Genomic DNA, 21,745 nt, shown 5'->3' on the forward strand with positions numbered 1-21,745 from the left:
AAACAATCATGCTATGTTTGCATAAATGCGGACGTGGTGCTGTAAAGTCCTAAGCACTTCTGACTGGAGCAGAAAGCAATTCCTCAAGTATAAGTCACACATGAGTGAATTTAATTGGAACTACGTATTGTTATCACTTTCTGTGTTTCATCCACTGCACACAGACCAGCAACAATTAAATGACTCTGAGATTGAAACATCATTTGTATGGAGACCGATTACTTGTTGACAACCTGCTGGGAGAGAGAAAATACACACAACAATCCTTGAATACTTTGCGTGTTCTTGCCTGCTGTGGTTCTTGGAGATATCTGAGGCACTGCGGCCAAATACGCGACTGCCATGTAATGGTATAATCAAAAGTGAATTCAAATACAGGGAGAAGGAATAATGCAAAACTGACTCCTTCTGTGTACAAGCACAGCGGGACGCGCTTCTGCATGATAAATATGTGATCTTTGCAGCCCTCGGTGGGTAATGGAAGATTGCATCCAGCGGGACAATAGATGATTACATTAACACAATTGAAAGCACTTTTTCACTTCACAAATGTTTCACAGGAGAGCTCCTGTATGATTTCACAAATTCATTTGCAAGCTCATTAACATCTTTTCAAATTCGATGCCAACAGGTTGTGTGGATGCTTCAGGGGCCTATGGTGAACCTATGATTGATCCATGCCAAACAATCTAATAATACCTTTCTCTGCAGGAATGGGCGAAGATAGGGTCCCTCCAGAAACATGCCCTTCATTAGAGAAGTACCATGTTTATGGTGATGATATTTAAAATCGATTTTTATGAATTCCAACGGGGCAAACATCAACAACTAGATCCCCTATAGATCTGCTTATGTTTCAAAGTGAGTTAGATTTTTATTAGGTCCTTGTTGAACTGTGCATGTTTGAAATGCCTGCAGTATTAACTTTCACTGGCCAGCTGATGGGCCTCATATAAGATCACTCTTAAGACGCATAGTAAACAGCATAGTAAAAAGCATAATATAGCATAGCATAGCATAGCATAGCATAACATAACATAACATAGCATAGCATAGCATAGCATAGCATAACATAACATAACATAGCATAGCATAGCATAACATAACATAACATAACATAACATAGCATAGCATAGCATAACATAACATAACATAACATAACATAGCATAGCATAACATAACATAACATAGCATAGCATAGCATAGCATAGCATAACATAACATAACATAGCATAGCATAGCATAACATAACATAACATAGCATAGCATAACATAGCATAACATAACATAACATAACATAGCATAGTATAGCATAGCATAGCATAGCATAACATAACATAACATAACATAACATAACATAACATAGCATAGCATAGCATAGCATAACATAGCATAACATAACATAACATAACATAACAACAACATAGCATGACATGACATGACATGACATAACATAACAATGGACCAAGTCCCTAATTATCATTCAAAACACATAAAACAGTAACACTTTTGAAGGAATGTGCCTAGTTGTCAAACACAAATTAACTATTTGGTTATATGTGTTAAGATTATTATAACTGTCATATGTGGTTCACTTTGACATTGAGACCATTATAAGTGAGTCATAAATATTTTCCTTCACCTCAGTTACAGTGGTACAATTTTGGATTTGCATGTATTTGGTGGAAAGACGACCTTCGTATCTTTCATTTGCGGTTACCTCCATCTCTATAGGATGAAGACGGAGATTATTGGAGGATTTGGACATGATCCGGATTGAGTTACCTCACCTTTTTTCCCCCCAAACCACATTCATTCTAGGCTTACCATGGCCTCCATGAATGTCATAGACAAAGACTTCCAAGTACAGGGTGCATCCATCATGCTTGTGTGCTAGTTTTAGGGTCTTTAATTCTATTATGATGATTAGATATGAATTTTCACTCACAGAATTTCCCACAAACCATAATCTCTGACTAGATTCAGAATGGTTTGCTGAGCATTAAGTCAAAACAGAAAATTAAACTACCTAAAAAAGTAGAACTCAATTTGCAACTTTTCACACATTCATAGTGTTACTACAGACTTGCATGTAAGCATAACAGACGACGTGGCTCGCAGATGTTGTGAATCCTTTGGTTTGAATTAATATACTGGACAATGTGTGTGTGTGTGTGTGTGTGCGTGTGTGTGTGTGTGAGTGCGTGTGCGTGCGTGTGTGTGTTTATAGGGAAAAGGCAGCTTCAGAGGGTGCTTTCTTTAAACTGAGAAGGTGTGTGTTAGTTCTGTGTACTGTTCCTCCAATATCTTCTATGCTATTAGCTTTACTTCAGGAGGCTGTTTAAATGGGAAATTACAGAGCTCTCTGATTTATGGTCTTCCAAGCAATTGGATAACTCTATTGAAAAGGATTGGCTTTGATTATTTCTGGCCCAGGAAACTATTTTTCCTAATAGAAATCGTTTCGGGAGGCTGGTGTCTACCTAATGTTCTTAGGGTAGGGCAGGCGAACACCCTCCCATCTTCCTACAGTGTCACATTTTGAAAATAATAACTGAAATGGAGATTAGATTCAAGATTAGTATTTAAACTACAAATGGCATGAACAGCGTGTCTCTCTGAAAAACATTGTGTGAACAAAAGCATTTTAAATCTTTTGACTAAAGGAGGCGTCTCGCCCTAGCCGAAGGGAAAGATGCCCCTGGCCTGAGGTAAAATGCCCCTAGGGGGAATATTACCCAAATTAATGCTTGCGTACAGCCATTTTCGTGTTTTCTCAGCTTAATCTACATATTTTTACAAGATCTAAGAATCCTGAATGTTTTTATAACTTCTAAGAATACTATTCAACATAACTTAAATTTAACTTCATTAATAGTTGTTACAGTAATATCTTAGTCCTTGGACTACTTACAGTCACAAGAGATTGTGAAATAAAAGTTCTTTAAAGATCATAAAATGTGCAGCATTTGAATGCATTTTAAATTGTCAAACAATTTCATATATACGGTATTTCTTTTCCAAATCCTCTAAACTGAATACAACATTATGATATTTAATTGACTGCCAGTTTACAAGTTGCACAAAAGTTGTCAGCTTTGAGAACAGAACATTGAATTTAGACTGCTGGCACAATTCACAGATGAAACTGTCACCTTTGAATAAGCTGCTGTCTGCACAATCTTCACTTGTGACAGCGATCACTTCTAATTCGCTCTCCAAGTGAAGCAGCTCAGGTGGGGCGTCTTCCCCCCACCAGGGTGTGTGTGTGTGTGTGTGTGTGTGTGTGTGTTGGTGGTGGAGACCAAAATTCTAACTACATGAATATAGACAGATTACAGAAAACATTGATGGAATTTGGAGTTGTTTGGTTGATTTTAAAAGCAGTTATTGCTTATTTGCATAGTCTAAAAGCTCTGAGCCATTTCCCAAAGTATCAGCAAATTTATGTTTGGGTGGGGGAGAGCGGTAGATTCCCTTTCAGACATGTTCAAATCAAATATTTCACCATCATGAGGAACAAATATAGGGGCAGGCATCTTCCACCCACCATACCCTCAGTGTCAGTGGGCATTATGAACAACATACAGTATCAAACTATCCTTTTCTAACACTGGACTCACACATTAGAAGATATCAGAGTTTCTCAACTCACACTGAGAGTGAAGCTCTCCTGATCAATATTCCTTTAGAGTACGGTGGGGCGTAAATGAGCTAGACGCACTAAAAGCCAGCAATGCCTGACAACCCAAGCTGTTCTGCGTCCCGTGGATCATCTTATCAAGCCTATCACGGCTCTGCACCTCCATGTGCCTCTCCATGGCAGAGTTCAGGCTATTTTGAGTGCTTTCAGATCCATGAAATTGGATGTGAATTAGCATTTTTGGGCTAGCTACTCCAATGTGACCCATTGTAATGAATGAGAGGCGATTCTAGAGAAGAAAAACTGGAGCCATTCTGTTGCAGTGTGAGCACGAGGACAATTTGAGTTGTGGCTGCATTTGTCACACAGCTAACCATGGACAAAAAGCATAAAAAAGTTCAAAAAGTTGGCTAAAGGGCTTGTGTTTGAAGTTCTCTAGTTATGGTATCATTTGCCCCATTAAGCACCATTCTATTAATGAAATAAGGGTCATCCTGAACACCGAAGCTGGTGTGAATTGACCCATGGGTTGGGTAAATTAGAGTAAGAGTAATTTGAGTGGGTTTGGATTGCTGGAGTGGAAAGAACACCGAAATATCCTACTCAAGCACAGGTACTGTTTTTTACTTCAGTAGAAGTAAAATTACTGATGCAATATTCTACTTAAAAGTAAAAAGTCTCTTATTTATAATATACTCAGAGTAAAAGTTACTGAGTTACTTAAAAAAAGGCAAATTGTCAAGAGCCTGGGACCTGATTTAGATTTGATAAGATTCACTGACTTTCCCTAAACTAAAATTTTCTTCACTCACCAACTCCATCGTTCCCTTACCCACTGTTACTTAACTATTCAAGAGGCCAGTTGAAATGATGGTGTGCAATGGCACGGTTATGCGCTGTGCTAGATCACGCCGCCAGTAATACACTTTCACCCCACAGCACGCAGAGAGAAATAGTTCTGTTTTTCCTGATTAGTGAAAGTGTGCATAATGGTGGAACTGTGTCATGAAATCAGAGCTAATGTTAATTTATGTACTTTGCAACTTTTGCGTTTACTCTCAACTCCCCTGCAGAGTCTACAAATGGCTTTTTGGAGATATTTTGACAAACCCTATTTGGAATGCTTGTTAGCAGCAAGAGACTAGCAACAGGAGCTCGCCGTCTCAACCGACAGCTCAGGAGTCAATATTCTCTGTGGTTCCAAGTATTGCAGGTATGTAAGAGAGGCAAATTGTATATAGGTCCAAAATCAATGAACTTATCCTTTAAGTCAAAACATATGACAATTCCAAGGGTACGACCAACAATCCTGTACAGTCCAGCTGAGTTTAATAAAACCCTTCAAAGTGGGTAGAGCCATGAACAATTACTATGTCACAAAATTCATGGGAAAGTATCGCCTTAATTCCTAGAAAGTACACAATTAAACCCGACCTACTGTTATAAACCTTCAGTAGCTACAAGATGGAAAGGTATTTCTAAGAAAGTGTAGCCTAATTCCATAGGAATTAGACCATTAAACTCAGACTGTTACAATCCTAAACATGTGTCAATTTTTAGTAAGTAAGTTTAGTAAGTAATTGAGCTGCTTCTAAGTATTTACCTACTTTGTTACTGCTGGAATTACTATTCTTACCATATATTTACCTGGTAAGTACCTAGTCTTTAGCTAGTAAATACCTAGTACTTTGGGTGACTGTAAAAGGAATGGTTACCAAACATACTAAAGTGAAAGTAAAATTACTGACTTCATACTCAATACTCAAAAAAGTGCAAGAACTGTAAGCAAAAAAGCTACTCAACCACTGTAATGAGAGTAACTGTAATTTGTTACTTTCACCTTTGATTAGTTGTCACATCAGAATACCATACAGATTAAAAAAAATCACTGAACATGAACATCATCTCATCTCTCATCACTTCTCATCTGTCTTTGCTTCTCTCGGCTTGTCTTCTCTTAAGCCCTTAAGAGTGAGTGACACATGACATTTGAGGAGTGATAAACATCAGAGGGGCCTGATGCTTACAGAACGCTGCTGCTGGCGTCTCCTGACAATTACAACAGTATTGTGAAGTGCTGCATTCAGAAAATGCCCGCTGCCTCCCTCCCTAAAAGATTATTTGAAACCCAGGTTGAGCACTTAGCATCACAGTGCTGCCGAGAAATGTTATTGTCCCTACCTCGGATGCTCTCCAACTCAATATGGACTTAATTTTCACCTGAGGCAAAAGCAATGAATAAAGAGTACAGGGCTGATAGAAATGAGAGAAGCTGCTTGTTAAAAAAAAAAAAACAAGAGATAGAAATCGTATACTTGCAAAGTAATTACACAGATAAGGCACTTATGTTAGACAGGAGCCAGTAAGAAAAAAAAATGCAAATTATGTGCAATTACGGGACTGAATTTGAGAGGAGAAATCATAAGCACCCGAGATACAAGGGAGTCGCATCCTGCATTGCTTTCATAAATACAGTTATTTCACCCTTCATTAAACACGCGCTACCCTTGTGGCTCTGAACCCAGCACAGCATCTAGGTTGTAACATGTGCCGTCTTCAGGACATGCATCTAATACACTACGCCTGTAATGCAGCCCTTGCAATCTGTTGTGTAATGTATCTTGCATCATGGGAAATCCTTTCACTTACAACAAAAAATATCCCTAGGAGATTAGGGAACTCAATCTGGCCCTATAACCAACTAGATTATTCCTTCCAGCACTCACAACAGACAAGCAGAACCTTTTAAACATTTAAGTCTGTATTGTCGACAGGATCAAGAACCTTTATAGTTTTAGAGATTAAGCCCTACCAGATGGTAACAGAAACTGTTATATCATCCATCTCTCAGGATGGCGGGGGATGGGAAAATGTAGGCTATCATAATCTTATGGTATGCAACACACATTCATGCATTTAAATTTTGATCTTGTGAGATATCATTAACAGGCACAAGTCTACAACACTGATCTTGTTTGCCCTCATCGGGAAAGACTTCCAAGGACACAATTCTGAATGCAGATTTTACTGTGGACAGAATTAGATTAGGAAAAATATTGTTTTTAGCAATCAACATTTTGTAATCACAGCTTTATATTCATTTTCTATGGTGACATCTGGGAGCATAGGTTTCAGGCTACCAGGCTCAGTAAGATAACGGTCTACACGTTATTGGAAATCTTGTATTCTCTTCATTAATGGCCTTTACCTTGGTCTTTGTCTCTCAGAGTTATTGCAACACTGAGAGAGGGCTAAACCCCTTGGTGTTTGAAAGAGCATATTGAGCTGGTCCGGTCAGAGTCTGTTACAAATGACACGATACAGACTCTCATAACAGGCTGCTCCTCCATGAATTATTCCCTTGACCTGAGACCCGCTCAATCACGCAGCACACTTAATTAAGTTAAACCAAGAGCAATAAATAAGATGTATGACACATCAGCACTGATGCTTGTCCTCATCCATTGACAAAAGCATCAGGTCCCAGGTCAGGCCCAGGCAATGGATGAGACCAATCACGCTGACATACAGTTCAGGTCAGGCCTCGGAAATTGATAGGAAATGTGAATATGATCCACTGTCTGCTGACAACTCATGACAGAGATTTGCACTATATGCCGGAGATTTAATGCTGGCTTGTGACAAAGAAGCACCAAATAGTAGCTAGATGAATACCTCCGGTGCTCTCCCTGCCAAGGATCATCTCTGCGTCCGCTATGGCAGAGAAACAGACATCAGAATTCAATCTGGATGCACCATCTGTTCACAGATATCAGGGCTGTCATTTGATATGGGCTGCCCATCAAGAGTGGAGGCCTCAAGTTCACCTTGCCATCAGAGATGCCTTAGACTTCGGTCTTATAAAATGTGATGGATGAAGGCTGTAAAGCATCAACTATACAGGCTCTGTCAAGGCCCACCACACAATCACACAGTCTTCATCACAGGGGTGCGATGAGACAGAACTTGAGAAACACCAGACAGAGAAAACATCAACATTGGCAGCTTTAATCCGGGTTAAAGGATAAACCCGTAGCATGACATAAACATGGCCTATTAATTTGTGTTTTCTCATTAATGACTCTAACAGTATCAGCCTATATTGTACGAGTCTCTTATCGCTGGTTGTTTTCTGTTAGGGAAGATCAAGCCTGTCAACACACAACTTCCAGAGAATCCTACTGGGTCATTATACTTTCAATGAACCAACAACTTCTGATGTTTAATGAAACTTTCCCTTTCTACGGCAAACAAAGGCTGAACTAAACTCAAAAGAAATGAAGTGAGATGAAGTGAACTGAAGTGAACTGATATGAATTGAACACAAATTCTTCAAGGCAATAAAAAGTCATGCTGAGTAAGTAGTCTTTGTAAACATGCCAGATTTCAGGATGACATCCATTAAAATAGAATATATTTAACTTCACAAGTTGGATTTCTTTTGAAGTAACATATACTTCACTTTATATACAATATGAACTCACAGGCAATGTGCAGACTGGCCTCTCTGCTGACGATGGTGCCAAAAGAGTTTGATGCCAGGCACTGATAGATGCCGACATCATCTTCTTTATTCAGATGGCTGATGTGTAAGTTGCCCCCCATGAGAGAATAGCGTGACCCTTGTCTGAGCACGATGAAAGAGTCATTTAGCTTCCACCTGTGAAAGTAAGCACATGACACACACGAGCCAGAGATTAGGAACAATTTTGGAAGTTGGACAGCCTGAAAAGGCGTTGCCTGCAACACAACGGGCTCTATTTTGGTGACGCCGCATGGCGGATGGCAGGGCTTTGGCTTTTTTTTTTCTCGCCTGTACCCGTATTTTGGTGACTCACCATGAACTTGACTGTGCCTAAGTGGGAGGAGAGGCACAGTAGCGGGTGTGTCAGTAATGATCAAGCAGCACAGTGCAATTTTGGTGTCATGGATTACCAGGATTTGCGCCGCCCGCCTACTCAGACCAGGTCACACCACGGCACACGACGCATGGTGCAGTCATGTTCTGTGCTATTTTCGTGGCTTTACCAAGATGTGAGCATGAATAGATCCTATTCAAAAGCTTACCAACCCCTTTTTGTGGATGATATGTTGGCCAATTTGACTTTGATATAATTCCCTGAAGCAGGAAAAAATAAGATCCAACATTTTTCATTCTAACTATATACACATGTGGCAGTGGTGTGAATGATTGTCATCCAACACAGAACTGTCAGCATGACGCATGGAGTGGGGATTGTGGAGGCGGCCTCATCCTCTCTAGATGTCAGAGACTGGCTGGTGGATGCCTCCCTCCTGTAGCCAAACTGTCCCTGCGGTTCGCCGCCAACTTCTGTTCAGCTCTTCGCCTAATATCATTGAACTGTTTCCGACGGTTCTCCTAGGATCAGAGCAACACAGTAACCAAATGTGTTATCTCCTCCCAGGCTAATTTAATTTAAGGTGCCATATATTCGCTCGTGGCGATTCTGCTCCTCCCGCACAAAGACATCAGTTTCCTCTTGGGAGAAGCTTTTGTGGTGGATCCGCTCCAGACTGTTCTCTTTCATCACAAAATTGTCAGAACGCCGTGGCACAGAGCACACTGCTTTTAAAGGGAAGGAAAAGAGGTGATTTGATTGGTCATGAGTGACGCCAGCCACTACCACACCTACTGATAACGTATTCCTCCTAATCCAACCCCATTTCCAACTGCGTCACGCCTCTGGCCACGAAATTACCAAAAATCGGTCGACAATTCCCTGTGCGCTCGTGCCATGTGCCTGAGACTGTGCTTTGCACCGTGTGCCATTGATTCACGAAAATAGAGCCCAACATTTCATGAAAGGTTTTTGTTTGAAAAACCTGGACCTGATCATACACAGACACAATACAGCCAATCAAAAAAAAACGAAATATGCATTGATAGAGAAGGTTTGTGTGTCCTGTTTCATGTCATTTTTAACATCCCATAGGCCCAGTGTCTGAATAGGAAATTATGATTTACACAAATGTGATAAACAGTATTAGACAGACTGACACTGATGCCAAAAACATTAACCTACACGGCATGGAGCCGAATTCATGTTCGCTGCCCAGTTTTGCTTCATTACACATACAATCCATACTGTCAGACGGCATAATCACATGCTTTCATCACCATCACACTGCAATCAAAACCCCATGATCAACAGCCCTTATTCTGAACAAAGCAGAAATTAAAACAAATAACACAGTCTTGTGTGCGCTGCAGCAAAACAACACTGAATATAATTGAAGAGACGTTATTCATTTGTAATGACTATTCATTTCTTTTCACAGTCTTGGTCATTTCAACCACAAAATGACACTAAATAAAGGGCTATGAATTCCTTTCTCTTTTCTGTCTTTTTTTCCATCAAAAGCAATCTTGTGACACCTTGCAGGCAACTGACCACGCCGTGCTCAACCAGAACCCCAAGAGGGAGGGAGGCCCTTGCTCCGGGAATCATAAGCCTCCCCCCCAATCATGGTGATTATCAGACAGGAGGGCCGGGCACTAGGTCTGCTCAAACAAGATAGCTACATGCAAGGCGTAAGATAACAGTGGTTTTGATTGAAGGTCTTGGTTTTGGGAACATGGGATTCAGAGTGAGACCAGCAAGACTAGCAATCAACAATTACTGCAACAAGATGTGTCTGTATGGCTTGATGGGGAAGGTTGATTTGGGGGATGTACTGTCTCTCTCTCTATAGATAAAAAAGGCCAAACATCCAAGAGAACCTGCCAAGCTGATGCAAGTGCAACCAAATATGCAACAATACTCTCCTAAATTAAAATTTGGGCTACAAGTCTAAATTCATATTCACTGTGAATAGTGAAGAGTTTACCAAAACACATGAAGAGGATTAAACTCCTCCAGTTTGTTTTGTAGAAAACTTTCTGAATGTATTCAGACACATTTCATCATTTCAATAGGTTTCTGAAATTGTCTGCAACATAATACGACAGTCTTATGCAAAGTTTTAGTGCAAATGGCACTTTCATTCTCAAACCAATTCACTGTCAAAGGAAAAGAAAATGAGAAAAAAGAGGAGAGTAAACAGAGACTAACAAGAAAAGCCACCCTTGCAAAAGGAGGCTCTTGAGAAATAGCTTTTCATCGAAGGGATAAGGTGCAATTAGGTTGAATGTTAGCTCCTTGGTCTTGATTGGAATTTCACAACTGTTTGAGATAAAGTAAGCTTGAGGTTTCCATTTCTGACTTTTTTTCCTCCTTTATCAGTAGGAAGGGTTTGGACAGAGAGAGAGGCAGGGAGGGAGGGAGGGAAGAAGGGAGGGAAAGAGGGGCATATGCAGCGGAGCGGTGCTCAACGGCAGATTGGCTGATTAGATTGATTTAGTGATTTGGTGTTGCAGCTGGAACAGGTCCAAGAGCTCCAGATGAGACAAATCAAGGGGCCATGGTGACAACTCGGAGTGGGGCTCTCAGTGGCAGCGGCCGTTGGGTAGTCTTAGACAAATTAATTTGTCCTTGGCGCCCCTGAAATAGAGCTGCCTACACTCTCAGCAGTGAAGAGCCACTCAGCATATGGTTCAGAGTGTGTCCTGCTGCAGAACCGCCCAAGGACCCAAAAACTTTTCAAAGCCCATTTCAAATGCTGGCACAAGTGATCTTTGATCAAATTTGGCAAGGCTTTGACAGTCATATGATGTGCGCTGATTGAACTAACGGGCAGAATTATGTCCATCTGAATATGAGTCCCATCATTACACTGGATAAAAATCGGATATCATAACAGTTCGTGATCAATCTGAAAATCAGTTCTTAATGTGGTATATAAGTGCCACAGTTGGTGGCACTTGCTGTAATTAAACAGCTAATTAGAACAAAATTTGATTTGATATGGAGCCGGGCATGCTCGCAGAACTTGAACTCAGAAGGGCAAAAAACTTGCAGATTTGAACTCATAAATAGGTTCTCATTTAAAAGAAGGGGGGATCCAGACAGTGAAATCGCGACTGATTGCTTAATAAGTATTCTGGCCGATCCAAGTGATAAGATCTTGTACATTCATTTCAATTTGTGCCCATTAGGCATAACACCAAGGATCTTCAAGCTACATTAACAGCCACACATGCTGATGTTATGAGGGATCGTTTCAACCTATTACACATTAAATGCTTGGCTTTGCAATTTGCATTTAATTACACTGACAGGAGTACAACAGCTATGTGGCCCCATTTGATAGATTGTGAATTAATAGCTTAAGCGCTTGATGCACTTTAAAGCAAATCATCATTTGTCATTTGTTTTCATTTGTCATCACTTTAGCGGCAGGAACTGGGCATCAATTTGTTTATAAGACAATCGTCGGGGGGCCGCTCATACAGGAAGGGCCAGCGCACTGAACACTAAACAAACAGTAAATGTTTTTCTGCGGCTCAATCCATCAAGTGATTTGAATCGTACTTATCAAGTACTGATAAGCTCTAAACCAGATGCCCCGTGACGATGTGTGTGTGCAGCCTTTGGCAGTCGTGCTGTACAGTATATAAAACATTTACTGTATTTTTTTTCCCCTGGAACGCTTGATCACTTGATCTCTGTCATTGCATTGCGGTGGAGTTCCAGCGCGTCACTCTCTTAGATCGCTTCATCTCTTAACTGGTAAGTGACGCTCGTGACAGTGGAAGCTCGCAAAGTGGATCCTACAGCAGATCAATGTCCACCTGCCAATGCAAATATACAGTAGACCAGCAAATGAGGCCAATTAAGTCATCATTCTCAAGTTAACCGCGGCTGACAGTGAGGCTGAGCGCTGCGGGCGGTGAGCAGCGGCGAGACGTAAGGTCCACAAACCCCCCAGTTCTCCCAGGGCAATAAATCCAGTCTCACTTGGTTTTCAGAGTAAATGTTACACTTGACAGCTCTGGGATATTACCTCAAGGTTCTTTGTACCAAAAAACCAAACTGTGCGCATGAAGCCGTGCCTGCGGGTGTTACCTGTAGAAGGGTGGTGGGTGTCCCTGGGCCTCACAGCTGAACACCACCTCTCTGCGGTTCTCGGTGGGGTGAAGGGGAAACACCACGCTGCCGGGCTGTTTGGTGAACACGGGCCTCAGCAAGACGCCGCTTCCTGGGAGGAGAACCAACACAAATACATTAGCTTTGATGTCCTGGTGAGGATTCCGCTCCTGCCAGAAAACCACTGCCGGTGAGGTTTTCACATATTTTCTAGTGACTGGTAATGGAAAAAAAATAAAATGATTCACCTCCTGGTAGCTGTGAAGAGGAAGGAAGGGAGTTGAGAATAGAGGGTAATATGTGTCACTGCACAAGAGCAGGTTGAATCTCGATAAAATCTCAGTTTGGCAATGGATCCGTAGACCATGTGAACACACAGCCCAAGAGTGTTTTTCATATTATTCATAAAAGTTGTTAAGATCCCTGAAGTACTGCATAATCAGTTGGTAACCTTCATAAAACTTTAATGCAACCATCTGAAAGTACGGAGTTGTCAAAGGCACACTGCACCGCCACCATCACGCTTTGGCACTATTTCATCTAAAGCCCTTCAAAGTTATCACTACCTTCCCAGGGGATGTCATCCAATAAGAAGTCTGAAATAAAACGCCAAAACAAATATGGAGGGTAATATGGTCTCGTTTGACACAGGCCCCTCTCATTTGAGCCATCAAAATTGTGCCCTTTGTGTGTCAGATGAAGAAAAAAAGCTTATAATTTCCAAATCTGGGGGGGGGGGGGACACTTGGGAGAGGGTTTTTTTGTTTTCCTTCTTGAAATCCAAGTTTGAAGCGCTATCTAAAATGAATTTGCTTCTCATTAAATTCCCCAACTTGTCAGGAAATTATTGCATACACTATTTACTAAAGTGATTAATTAAAACTACCCGTCATGGCCATTATTACAGATAATTCAAGCTTACCATATAATTAACAAACTAGCAACTCTGCTAGGAAATCTATTAAAATTACTTTTGTTTTTTACATATGTGCAATATATGTACAGTTGCCATTATTTTCAGCACAGAATAACCATCAAGTGTGTGCTGTAATGAATGGATACAAAGAGAGATCTGTACAGCATAGTACATAATGATTCATTGTCTCTGTAAGAAAAAACCCTCTCCATAGAAACAAGAAAAGACAAACAACAAAGACAGCAGCATGTCTACTGTGACATTGCTTTCCTAGTTAATTACAAAGGTACAATAGCGAATGCATGTTGTGCAGGGAAGACCCATAATAATTCTGCAACAAACGAGTGACCCGTGGGGCAGTCATCACTTCTTTGGAATAAACATTTCTTTCCACGGCAGAGGGGGAATTCATTTGGCTTTCTGAGAATGCATTTGCATTTCCGTAATGGCAGAGAAGTGGGAAGATACTGAAGGTATGGTAACTAATTTGTATGACAGGGAGGTATCTTTCTCAAGTCTCCTGAGCCCTGAGAGTACAGGTTTATCCTCAGGACTCAAAATAACTCTCCGAGAGGGTGGAGATGTTTGACGAGGGACCTTGTACACTGATTGTTCCTCTCCACAAGGATAAACCTCTCAGAAAGTTACACAGAATGAAAGGCCGCCTAATTATAATCTTTGTTAGATGAAGCGTGTCCCTCGAAGCAGCGTTGAGAGTTGATTGATTACCAGAGGACACTTCTTATAGGGTCCCAATTCAAACACACGCGCTCACACACATTGTACACAAACTCGTCGCCAGGATGTGAAGCCTCCGGTAAACATGAGATGAATCAATCTTTTGTGATAGACAATAATGCCTTAATACATTGATTAATTACTTCAGTTATCATTTCACATACATTTACACATTCAGAGCCTAAAATTAATCTTGCAAAGTAGTATCTATGTTATGGTGTCAGGCTAATATACTCCCTTAAAGTCTTAATACTTAACTACATATGTAAGCCACAGTACACCACAGAGAATAAAAGCAAAACCTGATGATACCAGAAAAATCCATTTCGATTTTTTCAATTGCGTGATAATGTAGTTGAGGCTATAAAAGAGCATTCCACAGAAATTCACCATAGGTCTAGTGATCTAGATAGGTCATATCTGAAGCAATTACACATACAATTTTAATTAAATTTACCCCACAAGGGTTTAAATTATAGCAAAAGATATAGAGAGATATAGAAAAGGTTAAAAAGGTTATTACATTGAAATTAATTATTTTTCTGAACACTTGTCAGACAATTATTTTTCTGAAAAACTGCTTTAAATAATAAGAATTATGTAGGGTCTCTTAAATACGTTGTGAGTGTTGATGAGCATTTATGTGCAAATGCATAGATTTGAAAATTGGAAAAAGAAAATCGATCAGCCCCGGCTTTCGATCAACTTATTTTTTTTATAACCTCCTGACTTAGAATGTGGAAAAAAACCTTTGTCTTTGTCTTCGTGCTGCTTTTTCAATGTGGTGGATCTTTCACTTATCACTTGTGTTGTTGCTATGAGCTTAAAGCACATACAACATATGAGTATTCGCCATAGTATAACTAGCATTACCCATACTGCAAACACAAGCAAACACCCTAAACGTACTAAACCGTGTCTGTCGGAGCACTTTTGCATAACCTTGGTGTGTATTGCGCTCTTAATCAATCCCTAAGTGGTTTGCAGTACGCAAAGTTAACTCAATATTCATTTAATGTGAAATTAATCAACATAGCAGATATTTGGTCTTAGCACGTAGGTTACAGCAGAGCTGAACTGACCTGATCTTTGGCGGCACCATGGCAACTGTTGTTATTATTGGTGAATAAGTGTAAGAATAATGAGAAGGGATTGAGGCCGGGGGCTGTGCCTGGGGGCTCAGTTCAAACTGATGCAAACTCTCTGAAACTCTTTCGTTGCCCGAACGGAAATGAATGTAAGACGCAGCAGGGAGGGGCGGAATAATTTTCAGCCTTGCTTTCTGGTAATCAAGAAACAGAGAAGTGCTACACACTACTCCAGCACCGCTCAGCCTGAAATCCACAGGCTTTGCATGAAGGGATCTTGAGGAAAAGGATTGTGATTTGGTTGATTTGTGAAAAGGATTTCATTTTGGTTGCACAGACTCGCGGCTGCGTAGTGGAAATGCTTCTGGGCAAGCGGTAAAAACACTGAAGTGAACATTAACACTGACCCTGCACTCGGCCGGGTGTTGCCCCTTTTAAGCGTCTGAAATAAGATCTAAGCAATGGGTCAAGAAGTCATGTTGGATTCAGAGTGGTGTTTGAGCCGACGCCCACACAGGCGGATGGCAGGCCCAACCCCGAGCATCCCGAACAGACAGCCAGCCAACTGATGAGAAAGCGCTGCATCGGAAAGCCGCACTGATTCAGAATGCTAACAGGAAGTTCACTGCACAATGCCGCGGGAACGAGATGGAGGTCATCATGAAAAGGGCTTTTTTTTTTAAATAAAAAAATAGACCGTCTCCACTCATATCTGTCACCTGCTGCCAGATGGTGATATGTGCGGCAGTTTTCGAAGCCTTCTCAGACAACACAAGACTCAGCATCGTAGCGCAAGTGGAAGGCAGAGGGAGCTGTTTTGGAGGCTGAAATAAAAACTAATCTCAAATTCAATACTAGCTGACAGCAAATGAATTCCTCCAGCTTACCTCAGCATGAATAAACAGGCACATGGGGAGTCGACTGTGGGGGAGGTATCGGTCGTTTGTGAGGTCCCAAATCCATTCGCTTCAGCTCAGGGTTTTATGCATCAAATAAAAAAAGCCAATCTTGCTTTTTAAAGCATCTTTCCCCTCTGTCCAGGCCGATAAGGTGCACCTTTAAGGTCTCTCATTCAGGGGCTTCAAATGTTACTCCAGAGCTGAAGGAAGGTGCGGGTTGTTTCGAGCAAAGTACGGTTCGATCATGGCTGGTCTAAACGCTTGAAATATTTGTGGGGAAATATTCCAAAGGCCTTTCCAAACACACACGCCAACATTTTTAAAATAAAAAAACATAAATAATGAAATAATTGACCAGTAAATTAATGAAAAAGTGTTTTGCCGTTTGTTTTTGAAAGAAAAATCTCTGCGCTTGTGGTTCCATAACCAGATACAGTAAGAAGAAATAAGAGGAAACACATATTTTTATGAGAAGGAATCGCCCAAAAGATTCAAACTGGTACCAAAATGTTTCAGACAGGTGAGACCATTCCTTACGGTTATAGTGTTTTATCTTACTGCATTCCAGGGCTTATTGACTAGCTAGTTAGGCTGCGTTGTGACACTCCCATTAATTAAGTTAATGAATTTTTCACTGACATGGACTGTAAGGAGAGGAATGTGGCCAACACATTCTCAACCAATATCCAATCATGTCACAACACCATAGTTAATCAAAGCTAGTACATCTAAAACACTGTAATGTTCCCTGTGTTCAATGCCATGTTCATTGGGGAAACGCAGAATTGATTTCATCCAACTCCATGTGTGCGAATGGCAAATTAAAGCTTTTTTATGTTGTTGTTGTTGCTCTCTCTATTGAATGTCTACATAAACCAAGAACATATTGCCACTGAGAATGCCATTTGTCATCTAATTGGAGTAATATCCCTACCTTTTCCTCCTCAAGATTACTTAGCAGGTTATTTGTCACTTACCAGCTGCTATGGTCTACACTAATGGCAACATTCATCATGGTTTACAACTGTACAGTAATGTGTCCGACCATACTACACAAGGTCTGATTTGGCTATTTGTGGATTTCCTTTGGTTTTTTGACAATGGAGAGTATTGTTTTATGGATTCCTTGACATTGTAAATATTTCCCACAAAATGTGACATGAACCACATAAATGTTGGCCCTAATCCAAAATATCACATTTATTATGTTTAACAACAGAAGGTTCACCACACTCTGCCGCACTCTCCAATTATACTATATGTGTGAGTAATTAGTGCGGTGTTGAAATTTTGATAATAAATAAAAAACCTGGCGATGACTGCTAACAGCATAATTACTGTCAATTATTTGGCTTTGTTTAAGGCAATACAGGTAGAATTTTCACATTAATGTGAAGTTTATCGACTGGAAGAAAAATGCAATATGCCGGTAGAAAGTAGCTCACAGCAGGGCCACAGGCTGCAGAATGTGTGCTGTCACAAAATTATATCGCCTTTCAATTGATGGATATAAAAAAAAAATCACACACAGCATAGATTAATTTACACCAGTCTATAAATAAAGCTACACTGTAGATGCAAATACATTTAGATTTTATTTTCATTCCAGCTCTGGGAGGAAGCTTCACTAGGGAATATTCTGCATCTTCACACATGCTGTACTTCAAAGGTGCAATAAAATCCTTGCTCAAGGATTCCTAAAAGGCTTTGCTATGTTCTGATGAATCAATGAGTTCAGTCAATATTTGGTCTGGCAATCGGCCCTGGAATTCTCAAAAGGGGCTACAGAGGAGAGTAAAACCAGTTCTAGGAGATTATAGTGTTGGCCAGAAACATGCCCTTAATTTCCCACTGGCATCACAAGACTTGTGAACCTGAGTTAATTGAATAGTAGTGGTAGTAAAATTGTGAGGCCTAGTATGCACTTCTTTTGGCTGTGTGCTAAACTTCACCACATTAACCGAGGTTTCCAGCATCACAACCAAATCCTCCACTATTATTCAACAAATCCATCACAAGAGTGTTATTTGGACTTTTCATGACAGCTATGCATCATGGCAACACTGCCGAGCCAAACCGCCTCTGCTATGCAATCTGATTAGCCTATTTATTACATGGCTTTGTTTAATACTAAATTCTGATAACAGACCACTGTTTCACATCTAATCATATCACTCCGCTGTCAACAAGTCAGTGGATTTTGTTAATTTTTCATCAGAATTAACTAGCAACACCTTGTGCCAAAAAGACGTTACTCCTCGGTTACTGCAGACACACACTCAAGCTAAACGTGGACGATTTTTCCAATAATACTTAGGAGAGCACTAAACTTTTGATTGCTGGTTAGAGGCCAAATGGCAATCTTACCGGATTTGTTTAGGTTGTTATGGTTGCAGTTCTGCTACAGTGTTGCCCATGGATACTAAGGATGTTTCTATGGTTGCAGTCCTGCTGAACTAATTTTTGGCGGAGGCTTGTAAATTAATCTAGCTTGTAATAACATAATTTTAAATCAATATTTCGTGTCAGATGACTAACGTCTATAAGTAGCCGTGTAATAAGCGGGAAAATGTACAGCGAGCGTCTCAGCAGGGTCTTGATCTCCCTTGTCGAGGATTATTGTGTGATAATGACTGTCGCGCTGCACATTATCCCTTACATATATTTTATAATTTTTCAATATTTTTTGAAATGCTGTGGGGTGTTAATTGAGCAGAATTTCCATCTCTTCCCTCCAATCCTTTCAGATCATTTACTGAGTTACTTTCTGAGATTGGGCTGTTTCTGTAAAGCGCCTTTGGGAAAACTACTACTACATGATGCAACCACTTCCATCATACAGAGGCTGTTGACCCAGTGATGGAAGCAGTTTGCTGTGTGAAGGTTAGCTGTATCCATGTGTGGCAAACCGCATCCAGCCCTACCTCAATGCCTCTTTCTCTCTCGCTCTCTCTCTCTCTCACACACACACACACACACACACACACAAACACACACCCCTGCCTTGGGCCTTCCAGACCCTCAGGGAGGCCTGGTGGAAAGCTAGTTAACTCCAGATGAACTCACTATGGGAATGCCTTCCCTTGGCCCCTCTACTCACCCACACAGCCCATGCACTGTAAAAAAAAACAAAAAAAAAACACTTTCGAGTCAGGATAAATAACCTACATAACAGCACCTATCTCACACCCTCACGCTGTGCTTTCCATACCCAATATGGTACGCCTGCATACTAAAATGCTTATCATGCCTTTCTCAGAACGCAGAGGCTTTGGAAGTCTATCGTTACGCTATTGCGCCATGCTTGTCTTGCGAGCGGAGCATATGTAATATAATCCCATCCTGAATATTAATGCTCGGTTACTCTGAGTTACCAACTGCGAGTGTGAGCCCCGAGAGTGAGGCAAGGGCTGTGCAACACAATGCTTTTTTAGAAATGATTTGCTCACCGCTCCTTTGTTAAGTTCTAATGTGCTTTGAAGGGATAACTTTGAATGTCATATCGGCACCTCCTAATTACAGGAGTAAGTTTTGTGGGGGTGATCCGGTGTGCATCGCTCCCACAGAGTGCAGACGTGAGTCGCCTCCTTGAAGCCGTTTGTCTGCGAAATCAAAACGCCATCGGGTTTGTGCCAAGATTGCTGCCGATGTTGCAGACGTTCTCTTGTCTGTGCATTTAAAAGATTGCCTAACTAGGGCATAATATGTGATCCAGACTAATGGTGAAGATACTAATCCCATAGTGAGTCACAGTTCCCTGAGGAAAGCCTCATTAGACAACCACTGATGTGTATTGGATTTAGTGATAAGTGGTGCTAATTGCCATGTAGGCAAATTTAGGCGCCAGCGTGCTGTCGTGCTATTAAACAGAGATGTGTATGCACAAATAAACACACACAGTCACAGACACAGTCACAGACCCAGTCACATGCACACACACACACTGGTACACTAATTATTTTAGGTCCCAGCTGTGAGGAGGGGCTGCTGATTCGGAGCAAGGCAACATGAAAGATTACTGATTCCTCAAGATACTGTGCTTGTGTGACAAAGCCCTTATTCATCTTGTTCTCAGCTGCAAATTGTGACATTCTAAAGAGACCAAGCATTTGACCCTGGACATTTTGTAAGGGAGGGGAATTAGGTCTCTCATTAAAAGCAAGATCAATGACAAGATTCCTGTACTACCAGTGCAGCCTCAATTAAGGCAACAATTGAGGTGCTCTTTAAAATGAATGACTGGCCATTCTGCTGCTAGATAAGTCATGTCTTTAAGAGATAGAAACCTTTCTTATTCTTCCCCAACAGGATTCACTGACAGAGAAAAAAGGCGATAGCTGCTATGCACAAGACGGTCCGCTGATGTGCTGCTTTGAGCTGCCAATGCATAATAGCGCAAACTCTTCCTGCCATTTGTAAAATTGTAGAAAGCTTTTGCCCTAAAATCAAATTAAACCTTTTAGTTTTGCATTTCATTTTTGAGTGCCATATCTGTCCTGTATGTCAAGCCTCCATCACACAAAATCTGCAAATAACAATTCATACCCCCTATGCTAACAAGACAAAAAAAAAAAAAAGTGAATGTTTGGGAGGCTTACCTGCCAGGCACTCCACCAATGACAGCAGCAGTATAAGTTTCCATAGCAACTCCATTTTAATGGTCTCAGGTCAATACAAGCTCACATCCAATCACAGGTGTGCAGAATCCTGGCTTTGTCCTTTCCGACACTTTCACTGTTCTTCTGTCAAAGGAAAAGAAAAGGAGGGTGGAAAGAGAGCAAGAGAGAGAAGCCATTAGACATTCACAACCAGCGGTCTCCGGTCACTGGTCTAGTCAGTCAGAGTGTTTCATTTCACAAGGACAGTAATTGTCCATGTTTCCTTGGCAATGACTTCTAAGACATGAAATACTAGAGGAAGGTGAAAATGTGTTCTATCCTGAAAGCCGCAAATAATTAAAAGAAAAAAAAAACTTAAATCTTTGCAAACAACATTCCCCACGTCTAGGTGCCGTTGCCGGTGGCGGTTGTTTTCAGAATTGCAGCTATTGTTTAATTCCAGCTATTTAATGTGTATACAGTAGCTGAGTGTAATCAAGAAACACAAAATCAGTCTCTGGTGCAAACGTAGATGTTGATTTGTCCTCACGACGCACTTACAAAACACTTGTGCTGTAGAGTTTGCTTAAGTGTGCTTAACATTCGTAATAGGGATCATGTCTGCGAGGGAAACATAAAGAGATTGCTTGCTTGTACTGAAACCTGCTGAGACAAAACAAAAAGCAGGCTGGTTGTCAGACACATCCCTAGCATGTAATAAAGCACTGTCCTGGCTCCTCGGATTCTTCTGAGCTGGAGGGATTATGTATTTCTGACATAAAGAGCTGACTGTACGCGGCGCAAAACCATTTTCGGTCCCCCGGGAGACTCGCACAATTGATTTTCTCAAGGACTAAAGCGTAATTCATCTCCGCT

At 40.9% G+C, this 21,745-nt stretch overlaps 1 protein-coding gene across 2 annotated transcripts in view; it reads right to left on the minus strand.

Moving 5' to 3' along the window:
• cntn3a.1 (contactin 3a, tandem duplicate 1) overlaps nucleotides 1–20,927 on the minus strand; it is a 61,229-nt gene extending 40,302 nt beyond the window's left edge. The window contains exons 1-3 of one of the 2 annotated variants that reach the window (XM_071907423.2): nucleotides 20,870–20,927; nucleotides 12,610–12,742; nucleotides 8,128–8,303 (exon numbers count right to left, since the gene is read on the minus strand). In XM_071907423.2, coding sequence (XP_071763524.2) covers nucleotides 8,128–8,303; nucleotides 12,610–12,742; nucleotides 20,870–20,924 — 364 coding nt within the window. In that variant the 5' untranslated portion in view covers nucleotides 20,925–20,927. The remainder of the gene's footprint in view (nucleotides 1–8,127; nucleotides 8,304–12,609; nucleotides 12,743–20,869) is intronic. The other variant, XM_071907422.2, reaches the window with a different exon arrangement.
• Between the last annotated feature and the right edge of the window lie 818 nt (nucleotides 20,928–21,745).

The sequence above is a fragment of the Centroberyx gerrardi genome, chromosome 14 (assembly GCF_048128805.1).
Source record: "Centroberyx gerrardi isolate f3 chromosome 14, fCenGer3.hap1.cur.20231027, whole genome shotgun sequence".
In the NCBI taxonomy this organism is placed as follows: Eukaryota; Metazoa; Chordata; class Actinopteri; order Beryciformes; family Berycidae; genus Centroberyx; species Centroberyx gerrardi.